Raw genomic sequence first — 18,656 nt, 5'->3', positions numbered from 1 at the left:
ACTAACTAACTAACTAACGTTCCCAAAATCTCAGTCTCTACATGAATTTATTATGATTTAATCAAAAGCTTGTGTTCTGAGCAAAAGTTTACCGATACATTCTGTGCTTAAATGAAATTACTAAAGTAAACAAATCACAGAAATGAACAAGTTTAGAATGGACATTTTATGTGTCATATAAAAAGTAAAATGGCTTGTATAAAATCCATGCATATAAATAAAAACCATTAACAATTTGCATGGTCTTCATTGACAAAATTCACAGCAGGATATTCTCGTACATTCTAAACATATGGAACATTAAATTAAAGGAGGCAAACTGTACATAAACAAAACTACCTATAATTTTCATAGTTTTAAATGAAAAAAAAACAAAACAAACGTTTCCTAACATAGAATTTTGAAATAAACATTCTTTACTTAAATTAAATGTTCTGTACATCAGGTATAACATGTAAAAACAAAACAGAAACAGAACTGATAGCAGAGTGATAAATACTGGACGAAACTCAAAAATATACTTCTTTTACTGAGGTTCAAATAAAAAGGCACAAATATTTCCTTTTGGAAAAGGACAGTGAAACAAATGCCCAATTTGTCACTCTTTCTGTAGACAGCATAGTCACTGTTTACAGCTTTACCTGTCGGTGGAGATGGATGAAAGGCACATCTGTGTAGCCTCTGAATTATAACATTAATCTTCTGCAATTTTACCCTTTTCATCATTCTGTGGTCTGCATGCAAACTTGATGCTGACTACAACATGGGATAATGAGTAATAAACGGTGTATGTTCATATAGAGGGTTCTATATGTACAAAAGGTGGTGCGGCTATAAGCTTTTTTCCACTTTAATGCCAGAACCAAGACCATCAGCTCATGCTGTGCTCTAACAATGATAATAACAATTCACAAGTGATCTACATTTCTAGTCTAAATCTTACATTGTGCAGTTTATTACAAATAATCAACGTCATAGTAACGTCATAGGGCAGTAGGGTTATTTTTGTTCACTAATGTTTAATGATCTGCTCTTAAAGATCTTTTGAACAACATATTATATATATGCAAATCTTTACTACATCTGATGTGTATTTAAAATCATTTAACAAAGTTACAAACAAAACAAAATCGAGCAATACAAGCAGTTATCAATAAAACGTTACAATTATTCAAGTAGAGGTATTACTGTATCAGTAAACGTAAACTCCTTAAACCCTGTCCTTAATAATAACATTGGTCTTAAATGCTTTCTTTTTAAATGTGAGGCTCGAAGTGTCTGAAATGTACAAGTTGGTTATAGCGTGGAAACTAATTAGAAATAATATAAATCCTGAGAGGACTGTAGTTTACCAGTACCTCATATAATTGCATTGAAATTATGCACGCAGATAACTCGATTGCTCAGCAATGTATGGAAGCATATGAAGGGCTTTAGAGAAATTCTCCAAAAAGGTGGAGAGCAACATTTCTGCATCTGCATGCTCGTCTCAGTCAGTTGGGGAAATGAAATGGAAACTAAATACTGTTCTTCAGAGCCACTGAATCCGAACGCATAATCCGATAGAAGTGCATGAAGAAAACAGAGTACATTTGCATGAACAAGGATATTAGTTAAGGAAGGTTGGTTTATCTGTGCTTCATTATGCTTGCTCTTTGGAGTCTCTCCTGTGCAATGCTGCTGTTCTTTTAGTGCCACCCCATGCGCAAGCTGTTTGACCACCCAGAACTGCTCTCTGTATAGTTGTGCAGCACTGAGCAGTGTTGCCTGGAGTGTTCTGTGCTTTATTTTACACTGGGATGAAATAAACAATTCAGATTCTATAGTTGTATATGTAGCACAACCTTTTCCAGGAGTACCTACAAGTTTACCTGATGCTGCTCCCTGCTTTTGGACAAGGCTACAGAAAAATCCCCTTACCTTCACTGAGCTAGGATTTTTCAGTTTGCCCTAAATATTGTATTGTCTGCCAGTTGATCAGATTGTGTACAGTGTCTCTATACTGTGCTTGCTTCCATGTCTGAAGTGCTCTGTAACTCCAGAATACACAGTCTCATCTGCAGTTGTTTTATGGTTCATGTCCGTTTCCTTTTTCGTTACGTTCTCCATCCAACTGGAACTGCTACTGATTCTCTGTGGAGATGAGCCAGGGAAAGCTGAAGTGGAGGAAGTGTGGACCTTCATATTCTTGCCAGAGGTAATGAGCTCCCCATATCCCTGCTGGTGGGCGAAGGCGTAGGCAGATCGGCGGGAACTTGTCCTGCGCACTCGTCTCAGGTTCTGCTCCTGAGGCCCCTGCTTCCTGCTGGCCTGCTGGAGCAAACGCACCTGTAGAACAGAGGACAGCAGTTACTTTCCAGGTTCAGAATTAAAACACACCACCTGATTTTGAATGTCAAATACTTGCTTTGTCAGTTTGTGTAGGTTGAAGGTCCGTCCTGAGAAATCGTATAGCCACAACCGGCATTATACACACCACTGTTACAAGGAGAATCACAAGCCAAACACTTTTTTGATTTAAGGAGTTTCGTGCTGTGCCTAAAATAAAAGAAACACGTCATGTGACAGGTGCCTTGGGAGCTCTTCAGTTGGCACACTAGCGATCTAAATATGGAAATCTTAACAACAGACTGAGTTACTCTGTCAGGCTATAACAGTGGTGTTATGTTACACTCACCTACAAATGGAAACTGGTTTGGAAATATTCTGAAGATGCCATCGCTGTTCATTGCAAACAGTATAGCGAAATACATGGCTAGACTACCCCCTATAAAGAAGTGGTTCACAGCAGTCCAGTAGTTTGTGTCAAGACCAATCTGAAAGAGAAACTTAGCACTCAGAGACAAGAGAATCTCAGCACATAAAAAGCATCTGAGAAAAAAAAAATTTTTGTTTGCAATGTTAGTCTGTCTCTGGTTATAGACAAGTATGTGAGAGACGTGAGTCTGGTGATATCAGGTCATTGTGTCCATCAATACATAAAGGGACATTTATATTGTCTGGAGATTAGATTAGATTAGAATTATCTTTATTGCCACTGACCAGAGTACATGTACAAATCCAGTGAAATGGAGTTAGCATCTAAGCAGAAGTCTGAAACAGCAATTAGCATGTGAAGTGCAAATGGGACAATGAGGCAGCTTCTCAAAACATATGTACACATGTATATGTATAAACAAATGCATTGGAGTTAATGTTACAAATAATAAAATTTGCTTTGAATAATGACATCTCTCTAGCAATTAAAATATATGTGCCTTAAAATTATATTAATACATTTATTATACCACATTCACCATAACATTGTCATTTTTTTTTTTTTTTTTTTTTTTACAAAATCTTATATGTTCCGAAATTATAGCACTTACTGTAAACTCTATTTGAATATACTTATATATATATATATATATATATATATATATATATATATATATATATATATATATATATATATATATATTTGTTTGTGTAAGAGATAGAGAAAAATATTGTCACCTGAACGCTAACCACGATGACCAGTGAGGTTGCTATAGTAACGGCAAAGGATTGCTGATCAGATATATGGGAGCCGTCATCTCGCACAGCAGTCAGGAAAGCCCCATAGGGGATAAAGAAGAGGACAAATGAAGTGTACACGCCCTGGATGGTACACATGAAGAACTTTTGCTTGTTGAACAAGAGATTGAGCTGCCCGGGTTGGTACAAGTTAGGGTAGCGCAGACTGTACTGCTCATTCACATCCTGTCAGAAACCAATAACATTTTCTTGTTTATGTTAACATTCTGGAGCTGAGAGAATTATTTTTTAAGTGTCGAATTATTATTACAAGAGAATTATTAGTAAGTGTCGATTTCTGACCTGGTCAAACAAGCCCATGGCAAGAACAGGCAAAGATGTGTAGACTATGTTGAACAGGGTGATGAACCACTGGTCATATACAGTCTGTGATACAAAACAACGAATAAATATTCATATATTTGTGATATTTCTGCATTAGCATTTACTGGAAAGATTAGGGGCTTACTTGGGCAGAGAAGCCACACAGAAACCCGAACCAGAAATGCACCAGTGTGAAAGCAAAGTTCTTGTAGAAGAAGTAGCAGAGGAAGTTGCACATGCGATGGTAGGACCAACGGCCATGGACCAGCAGGAGGCGCTGCAGGTAGCGAAACTGGGCAAATGAGTAGTCTGAGGCCAGAACAGCCTGCATGCCCTCCTGCCCACTGATACCCACACCAATGTGGGCCGCTGGAGAGAACAGTTCACCACAGATCACCTAGGTAACCACTGCTTCATATATGGCAGCTCTGAATACACTGAGGTCTAAATAAAGTCATCATACACTTTAACAGCACAGAGCTCATATTCAATCAGTGTGTTATGATCTGAGATATGTAGTTATACCAAATTTTAAAAATACATTCAAAAAAGGTAGGATATAAGAAATATAACAAAAATAACAAAAGAATTGTCTAATTTTAGTTATGTGCCTGATCATATCCTACATTTTCCATGCAGCTAGTGTATCACCATGTTATTGTTTATATAAGGTTTAATTCTAGTATCATGACTGAATACATTATCAGTCTTACTCTTGATCATGCTGACATCATTAGCTCCGTCCCCGATGGCCAAGGTAACAGCTCTTTTATGCCTCTTGACCAGCTCCACCACCTGAGCTTTCTGTAGAGGAGTTACCCTACAGCAGATCACAGTCTTACATAAGCAGGCCACTTCCAACAGGATCTTCTCCAGGTCTGCCTCCAGTGCATGGGCCTGTAGACCAGAGATCAGACGTCAGTCTGCTATGAGATCTTGGACCAATATGAACATCAATATGTCCTGCACGGTATCAGTGATAACTAACTAACCACAAGGTTATTACATTGCTTCAGGGTTTTCACTAATGTATACATTTGTCTGTAATTATAAATGTGTGGCTGCCTGGGAAAACATTTTGCATGGTCAAATTTCAACATTTTCTGCTAAATAAACGGTAGTTCTAAAAATCACAGGCTCTCCTGCTTGGAAATTTGTGTTTTATTTGCAGCTTATCACAGAATTCAAGCAGAGTGGAATCTAAGTTTTTCCAGACTGCAACATAAATATTATTAAAAAATAAGGCCAGCTGATAAACTGAAGGTCAAATAACCTAACTGCTAATGTAAAATCCTCCTAGACAGTAGAAATGGATAAAAGCTGCATGCTTTCCATTTTCAAATAAACAATCCATACTCAGAGAGTCATGAAATTAATTCTTAAATTATTTTGCTTTTATACAAAAAGAACAGAAGTCTCCTTACCAAGCTGTGTCCATTAATTATAAGTGCATATTCTGCAATAATTGTTTCCTCAAACACAGAGTCACTGGCATAGATATCAGTCTTTTCCTCATCTTGGCCACCGGTGAATCTCTCTTTGTTAGGACCCATAATTCTTTCTTTGGCATTTCTGAGCATTCAACAACAGCAAGAATCAGAATAAAGAAGAGAAATACATTTCACAAAATGTTGATCACGAAAGGCAAATTAGTGATTAAAAAAGTTATACTTATTATTATGGGGTTGCATGTATAAGGTTACAATAAAGCAGTAAAAAATTTAAATATGTGTTTGAAAATAGTGGTGAAAAATCTCCCCAAGATGAGAAGACAACTACAAAGTTAAGGACTTTTTAGTTCTTCAGCTGTTGTTTTTAGCACTCAGTCAACCATTAGCTAAACTGACTGTGCAAGTTACCTAAGCTCCTGCTGAACCTCCAGCGTGGTGTGACCTGAGATTATGAACACCTCGTTCATGTCATCTCTCAACATGTTACAGGAGTAGCCAATATTCATTGCTGTCTCTAAAAAAATAAGAAGCAATTTGAAACAGTTATGAAAAACATTTTGTATTACAAGAACACTTTACAGAGATAACCACTGATTATGCTCACCTAGTTTGTCCCCAGTGAGAACCCAGATCTTAATATTGGCCAGGGTCAAGCAGCTAATAGTTTCAGGCACTCCTGCTTGTAATTTATCTTCAATGGCTGTAGCTCCAAGAAGCTTATAAAAAAAAAAGAGTCACAGCATGTATTGTTGTGTAGAGACACATTTACATCTTACTCACATAATACATATGCAGACAAGTAACGAATTCAAGAGAAAATAGTGGCACAGTTGCCCACCCACTATGGGGACATTTTTCGGTTTTGAATCCACTTGTCTCCTTAAAGAGAAGAGTCATTACAAATCAATATAAAGTTATTCTTAGTATTTTTCCAATGATGAAACATTTAACGGAATTTAATGGGAGTGGTTTCTTCCAGGATGACAATGTCTTAATTCACAGGACACAAATACACACTGAATGAAGAAGGATGTAAATTATAGGCTATGACCTTCACAGTCAACAGATCTCAACCTAATAAAAACACTTATGGGAGATTTTGGGCTGATATATTATACTGTGTTTTCATCACCATCATTAAAACACTATTTGAAGGAATATCCATACTGTAAAAGGAATCCATAAAATGTTTATTCCTCCAGTGAAGTTCCAGAGATGTGTAGAATTTGTGTGGAGGTGTAGTGAATAACTGTAGAACTGTGTTTACTTATAATTGTCATCTCTGTTTATAATTTAACTATACACTGAACACATATCGATCTACTGCACACATACACTCACAAGCTGTCCTGGTTTCTGCTCTTACCATAAGTCCCTGCTCTATCTCCTCATAGAGAGCCCCAAGTCTCTCTTCTCTGTTCTCCAGTACTGTGCTGGCAAATAGCAGCTTCTTCATCCACTCATCAAACATGTCCTCATCCAAATCCTTATAGGCCAGAGCTAACGTCCTCAAACCTTCACCAGCAAACTCCTTCACCAAAGAGACATTGACAGGCCAAATCAATGGAGAGAAATTGCAGAAATATTACAATCAATCCAAAAGAATATTTATCCCATTTAAAGAAGAGCTAGCACATATATCAATGTACATTTGCATATTTATTACCCGGTTTAATTTCCCAGTTATAGCTCTATAAAACATAATTGTCATCCATTCTCTGCATGTACAAGATTAAATACAGTTTCTCCTCTGAAGAGAACGAATACTAATTGTTTTTTGAGAAACTGTAGAATTAAATAAATAACAGATGCCAGAGCGACAGCCTGTGGTAAAAGACACTTTTACAGTTTTAATACAAATCTTAAACCTTTTAAAACAAGTCTGAAACAGCGCTTTTATTGAAAATGTGAGTTTACAGTAAGGTGCTGTTTTTTTTTTTTTAGATAAAACAAAACATCATAAATGAGCTTTGTGAACATGAGATTTATTTAGTGTTCAGTAGGTAAAATAGAAAACGCTAGAACAAACTCACATCAAGGTGTTCTGAGGTAGTGTACATAAGGTCCTCATTGGATGGGTCTAGCCTGTCAAAAATGATTGTGTCAGCTCCTTTAGAGTAAAGCTTCAAATGCCCCCTTGGATTTCTCACTGTATTAAAGAAAGGACTGACCATTTTATTGTGTTCACATAGTCATATAACATATAAAACACAATACACAATATAACACAAAATGCAAATGATTAGACAAGTATATTTTGCTGGACCACAGTCTGCTGATTATTAGAGAAGTCAGCCACATCACCATAGTAAGTACTGATGCACTGATTTGAAATATTCGTGGAAGACCCTAAAAGCTGGTATTTTATGAAATATTATATATATATATAATCTCACAATTCTGAATTCATAAATATTTTTGACTAAACTTCGGTTGTATTAACACATCTCCACATCTTATATTGGAGGTGTATTACTGAAATAAAAAAAATTAAAAAAAAGCATATATATGGATCTGGCAGGAAACTCCTGAATTACAAAAAAAATCAATACAAAAGACTTTTCTCAGTTAGAAAATAAGCGCAAAAGGGAAAAATCGTTCTTGAAATCGAAAATGGTCTGATGTAAACTAAGTAATCATGTTCAGTAACTATAATGTTCATGTTCATAATATTCATATATAATATATAAATATATATAATATTTATTTATTTATTTATTTATTTATTTATCTTTTGGTAAATTGCTGTCCTATGTTTTGCTTGTGTATTGATGTCAAGAGTGACTTTCAAAGTCTGTCAGCAATGAATCAGTCAGTTTTCCAGCAACAAAATTCCTAAATATCTTTAACTGATAAGAATGCTACCGTGTACATAAGTAAATGAAATAGGCCTCACCAATAACACTCATTCTCTTCCGGACATTGTTAAAATCCAGTATAGCTATAAGCTGGTAGGTGACAGGTTGTCCCAACTCATACAAGGTAATGGTCTCTGGTGTTCTGGCTCGAAATACAAAGCCAAAATTGCGGGCTGCAGTAACCAAAGCTCCTTCATCTGGTGATTGAGCCTGATAGACCAGTTCCCCTAGGACAGATTTAAGATAAAAGATAAAACTTTATTAAGACACTCAGTATAGAGCAGAAGGACTGCAAGGTTCTCCTTCACCATGTTTTCAGATATAGTCTACAAGAACACTTGAACTATGAGCCAGTTACTAAAACAAGTATCTTTGTTAATCATGAAGAGTTTACCTTCATTCCTCTCTTCAGGCATAACTGTATGGCACAGGGCTAGCAACCTGAAAAATTCCTGCACCAAGGGCTCCTCCAATTTAATGGCCTCCACTAGGCTGCTGTCATAGAAACGAAACTTCCTGTCCATAAGTGGGTTGAAGGAGAAATCCACATATGGTGTTTTCTAAACAGTGAGAATAACAAAGATTTGTCACTGATTCGGTATCCTACAGTGGTTCAATGCCTTAAATTGTGTCAGGGATTTGGATCTGAAATTATATTACATAGTAATATCTACCTCTGTGATATCCACTTTGTGTCCAAACTCATCATATACATCACCTACATACAGTATGAATAGATTTCAGTTAGCAAAGTAAAGCATGGTTGTTCAAAAAAAGGTACATTATTTGTGTCAGAGAGGAATGTAAAATCTAAATGTATATACTCACCATATGTCTTGCCATTGATGGAACATTTATTGAAAACCATAATGTTTTGAGTGAGGGTCCCTGTTTTATCTGAGAAGATGAACTCCACTTGGCCCAGCTCCTCGTTCAGGGTGGTGGTTCTTGCTTCGGCCGGAGTGTCCTTAGAACTGTAGTACATCTTACGGTCCCAGTTTATAAAATAACTATGGCCTAGACGTAGCACCTCAACACTGCAGAGAATAAAATTAAAACTGTAAATTTAAACTCACTGGCCATTTTAGCAGGAACACATCTACCCATGCTCATGTATGAAATGAACAAATCAGCAAATAATGTGACAGCATCACAATGCACAATATTATGTCATAATCATCACAAAAAAAGTTGAAAACTGGGAAAATTTCATCTTCAACTATCTTGCTTTGCTGATTCTGTGCCCACTGTAGCCTCAGATTTCTGTTCTTGACTGACAGGAATGGAACCAGATGTAGTCTTATGCTGTTCCAGCCCATCCACTTCAAAGATTTTTGTGTTGTGTATTTTTGAAATGCTTTTCTGTTCATTCCATTCCTAAAGATTGGTGATTGAGTTACTGTAGCCTTCCTGACAGCTCAGATCTGTCTGGCAATTCTCCTCTGACCTCATTATCAAAGCATTTACCCTTACAAAGCTTTTACATACTTTTTTAAAACTTTTTAAAAATTTTGCTGTTTAAAATAAACTTTTTTACATCCATTCTGCATAAACCGTTCAGACTGTTTGAAATACCACTCAAACAGTCGAACCAGATTGTCTAGCACCAACATCCATGCCACAAACAAAGTAACAAAGATCAAATTTTTCCTCAATTTTGTCTGATGTGAAAATAAACTGAAGTTCTTGACATGGGTTTACATGATTTAATACATTGCTCTGCTGCCACATGATTGGCTGATTGGAATAATTGAGTGAACATGCAGGTGTACAGAAAATGGGCAGAATCCTTTCTGACAGTAAGTCTTAATAAAATACAACATTCTGTGTTGGCAACTGACAAATCAACATAAGGTTGCAAAAACTGCCTGAGAAATACTGAGAGCTATTCAAATTGGTACTAATATATGGAATATAACTGGGCTCTAACCAATCACAAAACTTCTCTATAAAGAGACGTCTCTGAAGGACTACTGCAACATCACCACATACCTAACATAAAGAGAAATGGGAACAACAGTGTTGAGGATGATGATGTAAGACCAGAAAGTGAGGAATCCAGAAAGGACAGCACTGCTTAGCAGTTCATCCCAAAGAAGGTATGCCCAGAAGTTTTTCCCAACTTTTTCCTCCCAGATGGTGTTCCCTATAGCCAGAATGATCCCCATACAGATAAGAAATCCGAAGATCTGCAAACCAAAGAATCTATATCAACACTTTTGCTTGCTAAAAACCATAGCCTGCATCTGAAAGCAGTAATTGTTCTTTTTGTAGACTGTAGATTTCAGCTTGCACAAGCAGACACACAATAAACTAATTTCTCGAACGATGAGTAATTCTGATGCAAAATACAGACAAAACCCTGCATATGAAGTACTCACCCACAGGACTAAAGTGTTCATCAGCTTGTCAATGCTGGTCCTTTTGAATTTTGTCCTCCCACAGTTCTGCATCAGTTTGGTTTGGAGCCCTTATAAAAACACACCACCAATCATTGTTACTCATTACACATTAATAAATAAATCCAAAGTACAAAATACAATGTGGCTGCATAGGAGAGTAGATATAAAGCCATTTGGAAGTACTTAAATGATCACAAAAAAAGGAAACGTACCAGCAAAGATGACCAGGCCAAAACACCACTCAGTGTTTCTTAGAATACACCCTCTCAGCAACATTTTCTCATTGTCCAGGGGATACTTATTGTCTTTCCAGTACAGAGTCCCAGTAAATCTGTCCAGTTTATTATTAGGAGGCTCACATACAACTTCTCCTGATAGACAAAAAATTAAAATATGATGTTAAATCAGTAAACTTTGAGGTATTGTATACATACATGAGTATACGTGGTGTACATAAATGTACACCATGTTAAATCTGTGGTCTTTGAGTTCCTTTGTGTACACTTTGTGAACCTTTTTTTTACAAATGTGTATGCTTGCTAACTTACATACATCTGACATATACGCTCAAAAGCTTAATGAAGAAAGTCTGATATGGCACCTTCACACTAGTTCAAGCATACAACTGTTAGTGCTAGACATACACTAAATCTAATCAGTGCGAGAATGAGAATAGCTGCTGTGTGTGAGCTCAGCTTGAAAGTACATCTGTAATGATAGTGCACTACTCATGTTCGGAAATACCATCGAATTCTGCAAGCTTGGCAACGTCTGCTCCGAGGTCTGAGGTTACAGTCAAAGCTTGGCGCACCTTCAGGTTTGTCTCTCTGTTAAAACCAAAATCCATGGAGAAGCTTTTTTACACAGGTGATGGGAGTTTAATAACTATAAAGGAGAAGCTGGAAGGCATTAGACACTAAATCTTTCAGCAATGATTAATGTGCCTTGCTAGCATACTCTTACCCATCTAACTCTGCTGTCTCAATATAGCACAGCCCATAGGGTTCACTGCTGGAGAGCAGGAGCAGATCAGCCTATCGATCCCACAAAAAAAAAACAGAGAAATGTGTGGATAAATAAATCAAGCGCTCCAGTAAGGCTTTCATAGTGCCACTTCTGATGTCACTCATCATATAAGTTCATACAAGACACGTTAGAGGCCTATTTCCAATACTACAGTAACATCTCAGGCGAGAGTTGATTTCGTTTATATTTGACATGAATGCTCAATAACATAATGAAAGGTATTCATTTCAAATCCATTGAATTTACTTTTTTAGCACATTTCCGAAAGACAGACACTTACAGCAACAAACTGGTTGTTCTCAAGTTTTATAATGTCTCCAACTCTAACATTCATCCATTTCTCATTCTGTAACCTGCAGAATAACAAAAACAAAGACATTTCCTCTAGCTAGGACTCATCACAATTTTTAGTTATTAAGTATCTTAGCTGATAACCAGAGGTGGGTAGAGTAGCCAAAAATTGTACCCAAGTAAAAGTACTGTTAATTACTTGAATAAGAGTAAAAAAGTACTTGGTGAAAAACTACAAGTACTGAGTAACTGTTGAGTAACGTCTGATTTATTTTTTAACACGACAACAATCAGACAGACAAAAATACAAAATAATCTTTAGGCAATTTATGGCTCATCCAGTCAATAAAATAAATTAAAATTAATTACAAAATAGCTTAAATTCAAATAATTCAGGTAAATTCAAGTACTTAATAAATAAAATAATAATAAAAAAAAAATATGCACAAGTAACACAAATTTCCAAACCTTTATACTTTTTTTTACCAGGCAGAACTAGAACGAGGCAGCCCATAAATTCTCATAAACTGTGTGTGTGTCTCCAGTGACAGAACAACAGAAGGAAACACACACACACACATTTCATTTCTTTTGTGTTGTGATTGTTGCACATTTGATGCCTTGATGAAAGGGCAATAATAATGAAATATATCTCTACTCCTTTAATTAATTTCAGGAAGCCTCTAGTACTTTCCTTAGTTTCAGGTAAGCTAAAGCTTCTGGTTGCAAAGCTGTTTTTGTTTCTCAAAATATCTTCCTTCATGTTCATCAGAACAAAGAAATTTATACAGGTTTGTAACAACATGAGAGTGAGTAAAGGATGACAGAATTTTGAGTGAACTATCCCTTTAAATATGTGTGTTCGGCACTGCAAGAAACGACACGAACTCGACAAAACTGCTGTGTTGCTAACTAACGCGTCCCGCCGCTGAGATTGAGTATGGTAACGTGACGAGACTGCACAACTACGTTTGATTGGTGAAACACAGTCACGTAGCAGAGCCTTAGCTGAAGTTTCTCTATCTGTCAAAATAAAACATTAAAATTGATGTGTAGAATACCAAAGAGGTAAAAAGAAAAGTAACGAGCTCATTGTAGCCTAATGTAGCGGAGTAAGAGTACAGTTTCTTCTTCACAAATCTACTCAAGTAAAAGTAAAAAGTATAGTGATTTAAAACTACTCCTAGAAGTATAATTTTTTCAAAAACTTACTCAAGTAAATGTAACGGAGTAAATGTAACTCGTTACTACCCACCTCTGCTGATAACATGATAAAAAGTATTAAAAAGTTTGACTTACTTTCCATTGATGAGTACCTGAGACTGGCGTGTGTTGACTTGTTGATCACTTTTATGGCGGAACTGGAACACAAGTGAAAAATGACTTCTAATGAAAATCTAATGGAGTTAAGGAAGTTCTACAAAATAGATGTGTACTACATAATGTTCAGTAGAAATTGGTGTTCAAGGGTTTTCTTCAAATCTATAAAAATTATAGGTTGAAATGGCAATTTACATAAGTATAATAGTAAGATAAATGTATTATCTGTAAATGGTGAGGGAAATAAAGACAAAATAATCAATATGATATATACCATAATATAATGTAACAGGATGCTGTGAAAAACAGTGTGGTTTATCACACACCCAACAAAGTATGACTATAACATCTTCAGTGGATACAGAGCCTATCAGCAGGAACACTGGGCATTAGGCGGGAATACACCATAGATGGGAAGCCAGTCCATTGTACACACAAACACACACGTTAAAAGATTGGGGCAATTTCGATGGTTCACCAATTCACCATGTTTTTGGGTAATTGTCAGTAACCGATATAGACACAGGAGGAACATGCAGAGATTAATCCAGGCTCAGAACTGTTGAGTTGGCGATGTTACCTGCTTTGTCACAGTGCTGCCTATGAAACATTTTAAATGGGATTCTAATTTAATCCGATGCATTCCATCTAACCTGTTCTCATATACAGTGAACATATTGTAAATGTTAGCAATTATTTTAAAAAAAAATGAAAAAACTCAGCATGTCAGCACACGTAATAGATGCTCACATAGTCATCAGTTGCATCTTTTACAGCAGTGATAGTCAGTACCAACACCAAAGGCACAATAGTGGTAAACCAGGACAGAGAAGAGATCTCGGGGATTAGCTATTAACAGAGAATCAGACAGAAACATCATATTATTAATCACTGTTTATCTGCAATAAAAACTGGGTTCTGTTTTTGAGAAAACATACCTGTAGAATTAGCAGAACAAAGAAGTATGCGTTGGCAAACCGTTGAAACTGCTCAAACAAGTTAATAGGTAGAAAGGTATAGAAGGTGTACTTTGCTGTCTTGATGTGATTGTCCTGGAGAAGAACAAAATATCATTACAGCAAAAATAAATCATTGTTGATATGATTAATAAGACTATGACTCCAATTTTAATCACATTTAATCATAAGATTCAGATCATGAATTGGGGCATGATGTTTTCTTTTTGTTTTCTTTTTTCTACTTTAAAACCTCTTGTGTACTTCTCCATTGTGTTTACGGATATTTTCTGGTCTTTACATTCAGTAGCATTCATTTACATTTTTCCCTTTTTGGCAGACACCCTTATACAGAGTGACCCATTTTTTTCAGTTTATACGTATTTTATACTATTTTGAGGGATAAGGGCATTGCTTAGGGGCCCAGCAGTGACTGCTTTTTGGACCTGGGATTCAAACTCATGACCTTCTGGTCAGTGGTCCGAAACCTTAAACACTTTGCTATCACATCCCTCATTCATGATACATTCATGATTATGCATTCTGAATTCATAAAGCCCCATATTAGTACACTTCATCCCCATGTACAGTGATGGAAAATGTTTTGGCTCAGGATCTCCCCAACCATACTGAATACCATCTGATCCAAACAAGTTTATCTTCATTTCATCAGACCACACAATATGCTGCCATTATTATTCAGGCTTCTTCCGATTTGCCAAACAGTAGTTTCTTGTGTATGTTTAAAACATCTGTGAATTCATTGTTTGAGTTCACATGACTGAGTAAATGAGGAACACACACTTGGTTGCTGTGGCTTTACAGAGACTCCAAATACTTCCTAAATACTGCTGTGTCTTAATGTGTATTAGCTTACATTTAGTAGTTGACCAACATTCCTTGTACCGTTTTTCTTTGTAAAATTTCACTATTTGTCAGAAAATGTTATAATTTTCACAATATAATTTCCAAACAAAAGGCTTGTATATTTAAAATTTAACCTTTAACTGGAAATTGCATCACAGGATATACTCACTTTTGTTTTACTGGCTCCTACTTTATCTTATACAGTCCTACAGTATGTAGGTAATTGTAAGAACTATTCACATATCATTTCAGGAACCTACTGCATTTTATGACAGAACTTAAACATCAAGATGGAAAATAACTTACAGCGTAATTGAACTTCTCATTGTAGTCACGGTCATTGGCTCTAACATGGCGTTCCTCTTCTTAAAAAAAGAAAATTATTACGGGGGGGGGGGGAACGTGTCATTAGGACTGTATTTTCTAACAAACAAAAATACAATTTAGAACAATCCCTCTAGCATTATTTCAACTGTCTCAAATTTAACCTACTTAAATTCAAATTCTTGGTCCAAGTCCTTTGCAGTGATTATATAAAAATGGATGGAGTTGTAATGAAACCCTGTTCACTACATGACCAACATCAGTTATAACAAACATTAAACTTGTTTTGTTTTTGATTTCTTTTTCTCTGGCTTTCACCCAGTCACAAACTCCTATAAGCAGCACTTTTATCATAGAACCCATAAACAGATGAATAGAAATACACCATGTTTAATCGTTTAGAAATCCTCTCTTGATATTCTTTGCATACTTTATTCTCCTCTCCACGCCCATGAACCCATACAGCACTACCTTGTCCATGCTCTTTGGAGCGCAGGTTCCAGCCTCCTCTCCATGGCACTAAGGTCCACAGCCATCTCTCCGCCATTGTCTGCCTGCACTGTCATGCTTATACAGCACAAACAAGGTTCGTCAATCAGCCAATTCAAATTCCACTGTACACCACCGAAGCGCATCACTACACACTAATCATACCAGTCATTTACACACATTTATATGCGTGGCATCAGCATTTCTCTTGGGCAGGTAATTATACTAATATTACAATCGCTTTAGTCTTCAATATGGAATGTAATGGACACTGCCTGCACTTGCCTGAATGTCTAACTGACAGAGACGTGTTAACCTTAGCCATTGCTGTGGAATGCCAAAGCCCATGGGGTGTAAAGTAATTACCATAAGTCTATGGCTAATCATTGAGAAGCTGTGAACAGCAGGGTGCTGTGCTCTCTAGTCTTATAAGTGCATCGTTTTGCATTATATCTAAAAAAAAAAAAACTTAATCAATTTAATTCTACAAGCACATGCATATGTTATCTCAAATAAAAAAACTTTCCAGAAATAAAGCTTTAAAACAAAAATATGTCCAGGTGGCAAAATGATTTTTAGTCAAAAATCCTCATGCAGGCCAAAGTAAAGTAAAATAGTGTCGTAACAACTCTGTATTGATTCGAATTTAGCAAATCTCTGCTGACGATCACATAATGCCACCTCTAAAATGCTTAAACAGGAATCCTGCTGGAGAGTTCTTAAAATATAAACAGTCTCATATTACACTAATGTTACTGCAACCTCCAAACTCTGTTACCGTAAATGCTCAAAGTCCTCCACATTTACCCCTTTAAAATGAGAACAGCATCATTTCAAGCACAAACAGCTATTCCATAGTTAATACTGACAGTTTAAAACATGAATATAAGTTTGAAATTTCCCCCCAAGCAAACCCTCAGCACAATAGATAATGGAATTAGTCTTTCAAAGCAGGTGCCACTAAGTGTTAATTATTAAACAGTGTTTAGTTGGACTCGTCTGATCTGTTTACACCTTTGGTTAGTATTTGTTACCGAATCCACAGTACAGACATAATCACCAGCAAGGTCCTGATAACAATATATAAAATAACAGGCTGATCACGAAATATAAATGTATAGCCAGCATCTGACGCATACTACCAACATCCAGACATTAATTTTATAATTGTAAATTTTACAAAATCTTGTAAATATGGGACCAGACATCCCCATACAAATTAGCATCTTTTGACTAACATAACACAAAGATTCTATGTTGTACCACTTCCTATATAATAAATCGGAAAAATTGAATACATCTAGATGATGGACATATCAGTAAGCAACACTTTTTCCTCTCAAGTAAATATCTAATAACAGAATAAACAACTCTCTTATTTTAAAATCTTTGCCCCTAAAAGCAAAACCAGCTTTAATTTTTATACATCACAAACAAGGGTTGGTCTCCCAAACTTTTTTCTAAAAATGACACAAAGTAGTATCAGTTCTCACCAATACAAACCCACAAAGAGCGAGCCGATAAAAATAAAATGCAGAGAATATCACCTGCAGGTTTGACCTTTATGTCCATTTCTGTCATCCACATCCAAAACAATGGCCTCCAAATAGCCTCAAGGTATGTGTATAAAAGTGAACACGTATACATTCTTATTCCAGTATGTGAAGAGAGGATTATTTAATGATCTCTGGTTTACACAAGGTCTCAAAGACAAAGCATTGCGTCATTGGAGAGTTCCTGTTACTTATTCCCTCCCACCATTAAGAAACGTACTGGCATGCATAAAGAAGAGATGCACACACACACACATTGCCTTACTCTTTCACAACACTGATGATCACACAACGAATCATCCCAGAAGAATCTCCAGCTTATCTCTGGAGAGCAGCAGAGTGTACAATAAATAGCTAGTCAGTAGTATTCATAGATGTGTTGTACATGTGCCTTGTCTGATAAGGATTGATTAAGGACGTGGCTGTATATCATGAGATTTTTCATTTGTATGTGCCAGTAACAACATCTTCAGAAAGTGGCACCAAGGTTTCCAGGCAACAAGACCTGAAACAAAATGACCTCAACTAAAACAGACAGAGAGCTTAATACACAATGGACTACAAACAATCAGTGATATATATATATATATATATATATATATATATATATATATATATATATATATATATATATATATATATATATATATATATATATATGTGTGTGTGTGTGTGTGTGTGTGTGTGTGTGAGAGCTCTTTCTAAACATTTTATTCTGAGAGAATTACCTGCCCAAGAGTGTTAATAATAAAATGTTAATAATACCTAGACCTACTTCAAAATTCTCACATTCAATAAATAAATTCAATATATTTACATAAATATACATTTACACATATATATTACAGAGAAATCTACATAATTATAAATGTTAGTTCTTACCAATGCAAATGTTCTTCTTCCAAATCGCCATAACATCAGACTACCACCAACTGTTCCCAAGGATTCCTCTAGAAAACAACATAAGCATGAACATATATCCTCACTGAATTTAAAAGCAAAATTTTAACAAACAAAAAATATGTTGTGCAAAATCTAGTTTTTGGATTTTAATTCTTTGAGAACATTCTTAACCATTTACACTTTCTGCTGATCATTTAGTTATTAATTAACCTTTAATTAGCATAAAATAACTAGACAGTAAAGCTAATGGAAATGTATTACGTTAAAAGAGTGAAGAATGTATGTCTGGACACACCATCAAGTCCTGGATGATTAAGAGAAGAGCTAAAGTGAATGA

General features: G+C 35.9%; 1 protein-coding gene across 5 annotated transcripts in view; it reads right to left on the bottom strand.

Annotated features, from left to right (window-relative positions):
- Positions 1–178: 178 nt before the first annotated feature.
- atp8b4 (ATPase phospholipid transporting 8B4) overlaps positions 179–18,656 on the bottom strand; it is a 19,840-nt gene continuing 1,362 nt past the window's right edge. For 2 of the 5 annotated variants that reach the window (XM_060886221.1, XM_060886222.1), the window contains exons 2-29: positions 18,299–18,366; positions 15,846–15,941; positions 15,357–15,415; positions 14,166–14,279; positions 13,978–14,076; positions 13,207–13,268; positions 11,897–11,969; positions 11,554–11,624; positions 11,335–11,417; positions 10,803–10,961; positions 10,570–10,658; positions 10,181–10,377; positions 9,017–9,225; positions 8,863–8,906; positions 8,583–8,748; positions 8,227–8,415; positions 7,364–7,479; positions 6,697–6,861; positions 5,935–6,046; positions 5,739–5,844; positions 5,304–5,451; positions 4,593–4,776; positions 4,025–4,248; positions 3,859–3,942; positions 3,496–3,741; positions 2,678–2,816; positions 2,408–2,538; positions 179–2,328 (exon numbers count right to left, since the gene is read on the bottom strand). In XM_060886221.1, the coding sequence (XP_060742204.1) occupies positions 1,978–2,328; positions 2,408–2,538; positions 2,678–2,816; positions 3,496–3,741; positions 3,859–3,942; positions 4,025–4,248; positions 4,593–4,776; positions 5,304–5,451; positions 5,739–5,844; positions 5,935–6,046; positions 6,697–6,861; positions 7,364–7,479; positions 8,227–8,415; positions 8,583–8,748; positions 8,863–8,906; positions 9,017–9,225; positions 10,181–10,377; positions 10,570–10,658; positions 10,803–10,961; positions 11,335–11,417; positions 11,554–11,624; positions 11,897–11,969; positions 13,207–13,268; positions 13,978–14,076; positions 14,166–14,279; positions 15,357–15,415; positions 15,846–15,921 (3,696 nt within the window). In that variant the 5' untranslated portion in view covers positions 15,922–15,941; positions 18,299–18,366 and the 3' untranslated portion in view covers positions 179–1,977. Of the gene's footprint in view, positions 2,329–2,407; positions 2,539–2,677; positions 2,817–3,495; positions 3,742–3,858; positions 3,943–4,024; positions 4,249–4,592; positions 4,777–5,303; positions 5,452–5,738; positions 5,845–5,934; positions 6,047–6,696; positions 6,862–7,363; positions 7,480–8,226; positions 8,416–8,582; positions 8,749–8,862; positions 8,907–9,016; positions 9,226–10,180; positions 10,378–10,569; positions 10,659–10,802; positions 10,962–11,334; positions 11,418–11,553; positions 11,625–11,896; positions 11,970–13,206; positions 13,269–13,977; positions 14,077–14,165; positions 14,280–15,356; positions 15,416–15,845; positions 15,942–17,410; positions 17,708–18,298; positions 18,367–18,656 lie in introns of those variants that run through there. The other 3 variants (XM_060886223.1, XM_060886224.1, XM_060886220.1) reach the window with 3 other exon arrangements.

The sequence above is a fragment of the Tachysurus vachellii genome, chromosome 14 (genome assembly GCF_030014155.1).
Source record: "Tachysurus vachellii isolate PV-2020 chromosome 14, HZAU_Pvac_v1, whole genome shotgun sequence".
Taxonomy (NCBI): Eukaryota; Metazoa; Chordata; class Actinopteri; order Siluriformes; family Bagridae; genus Tachysurus; species Tachysurus vachellii.
Note: the sequence above shows the minus strand (reverse complement) of the source record. Positions and strands in the feature narration are given on the sequence as shown.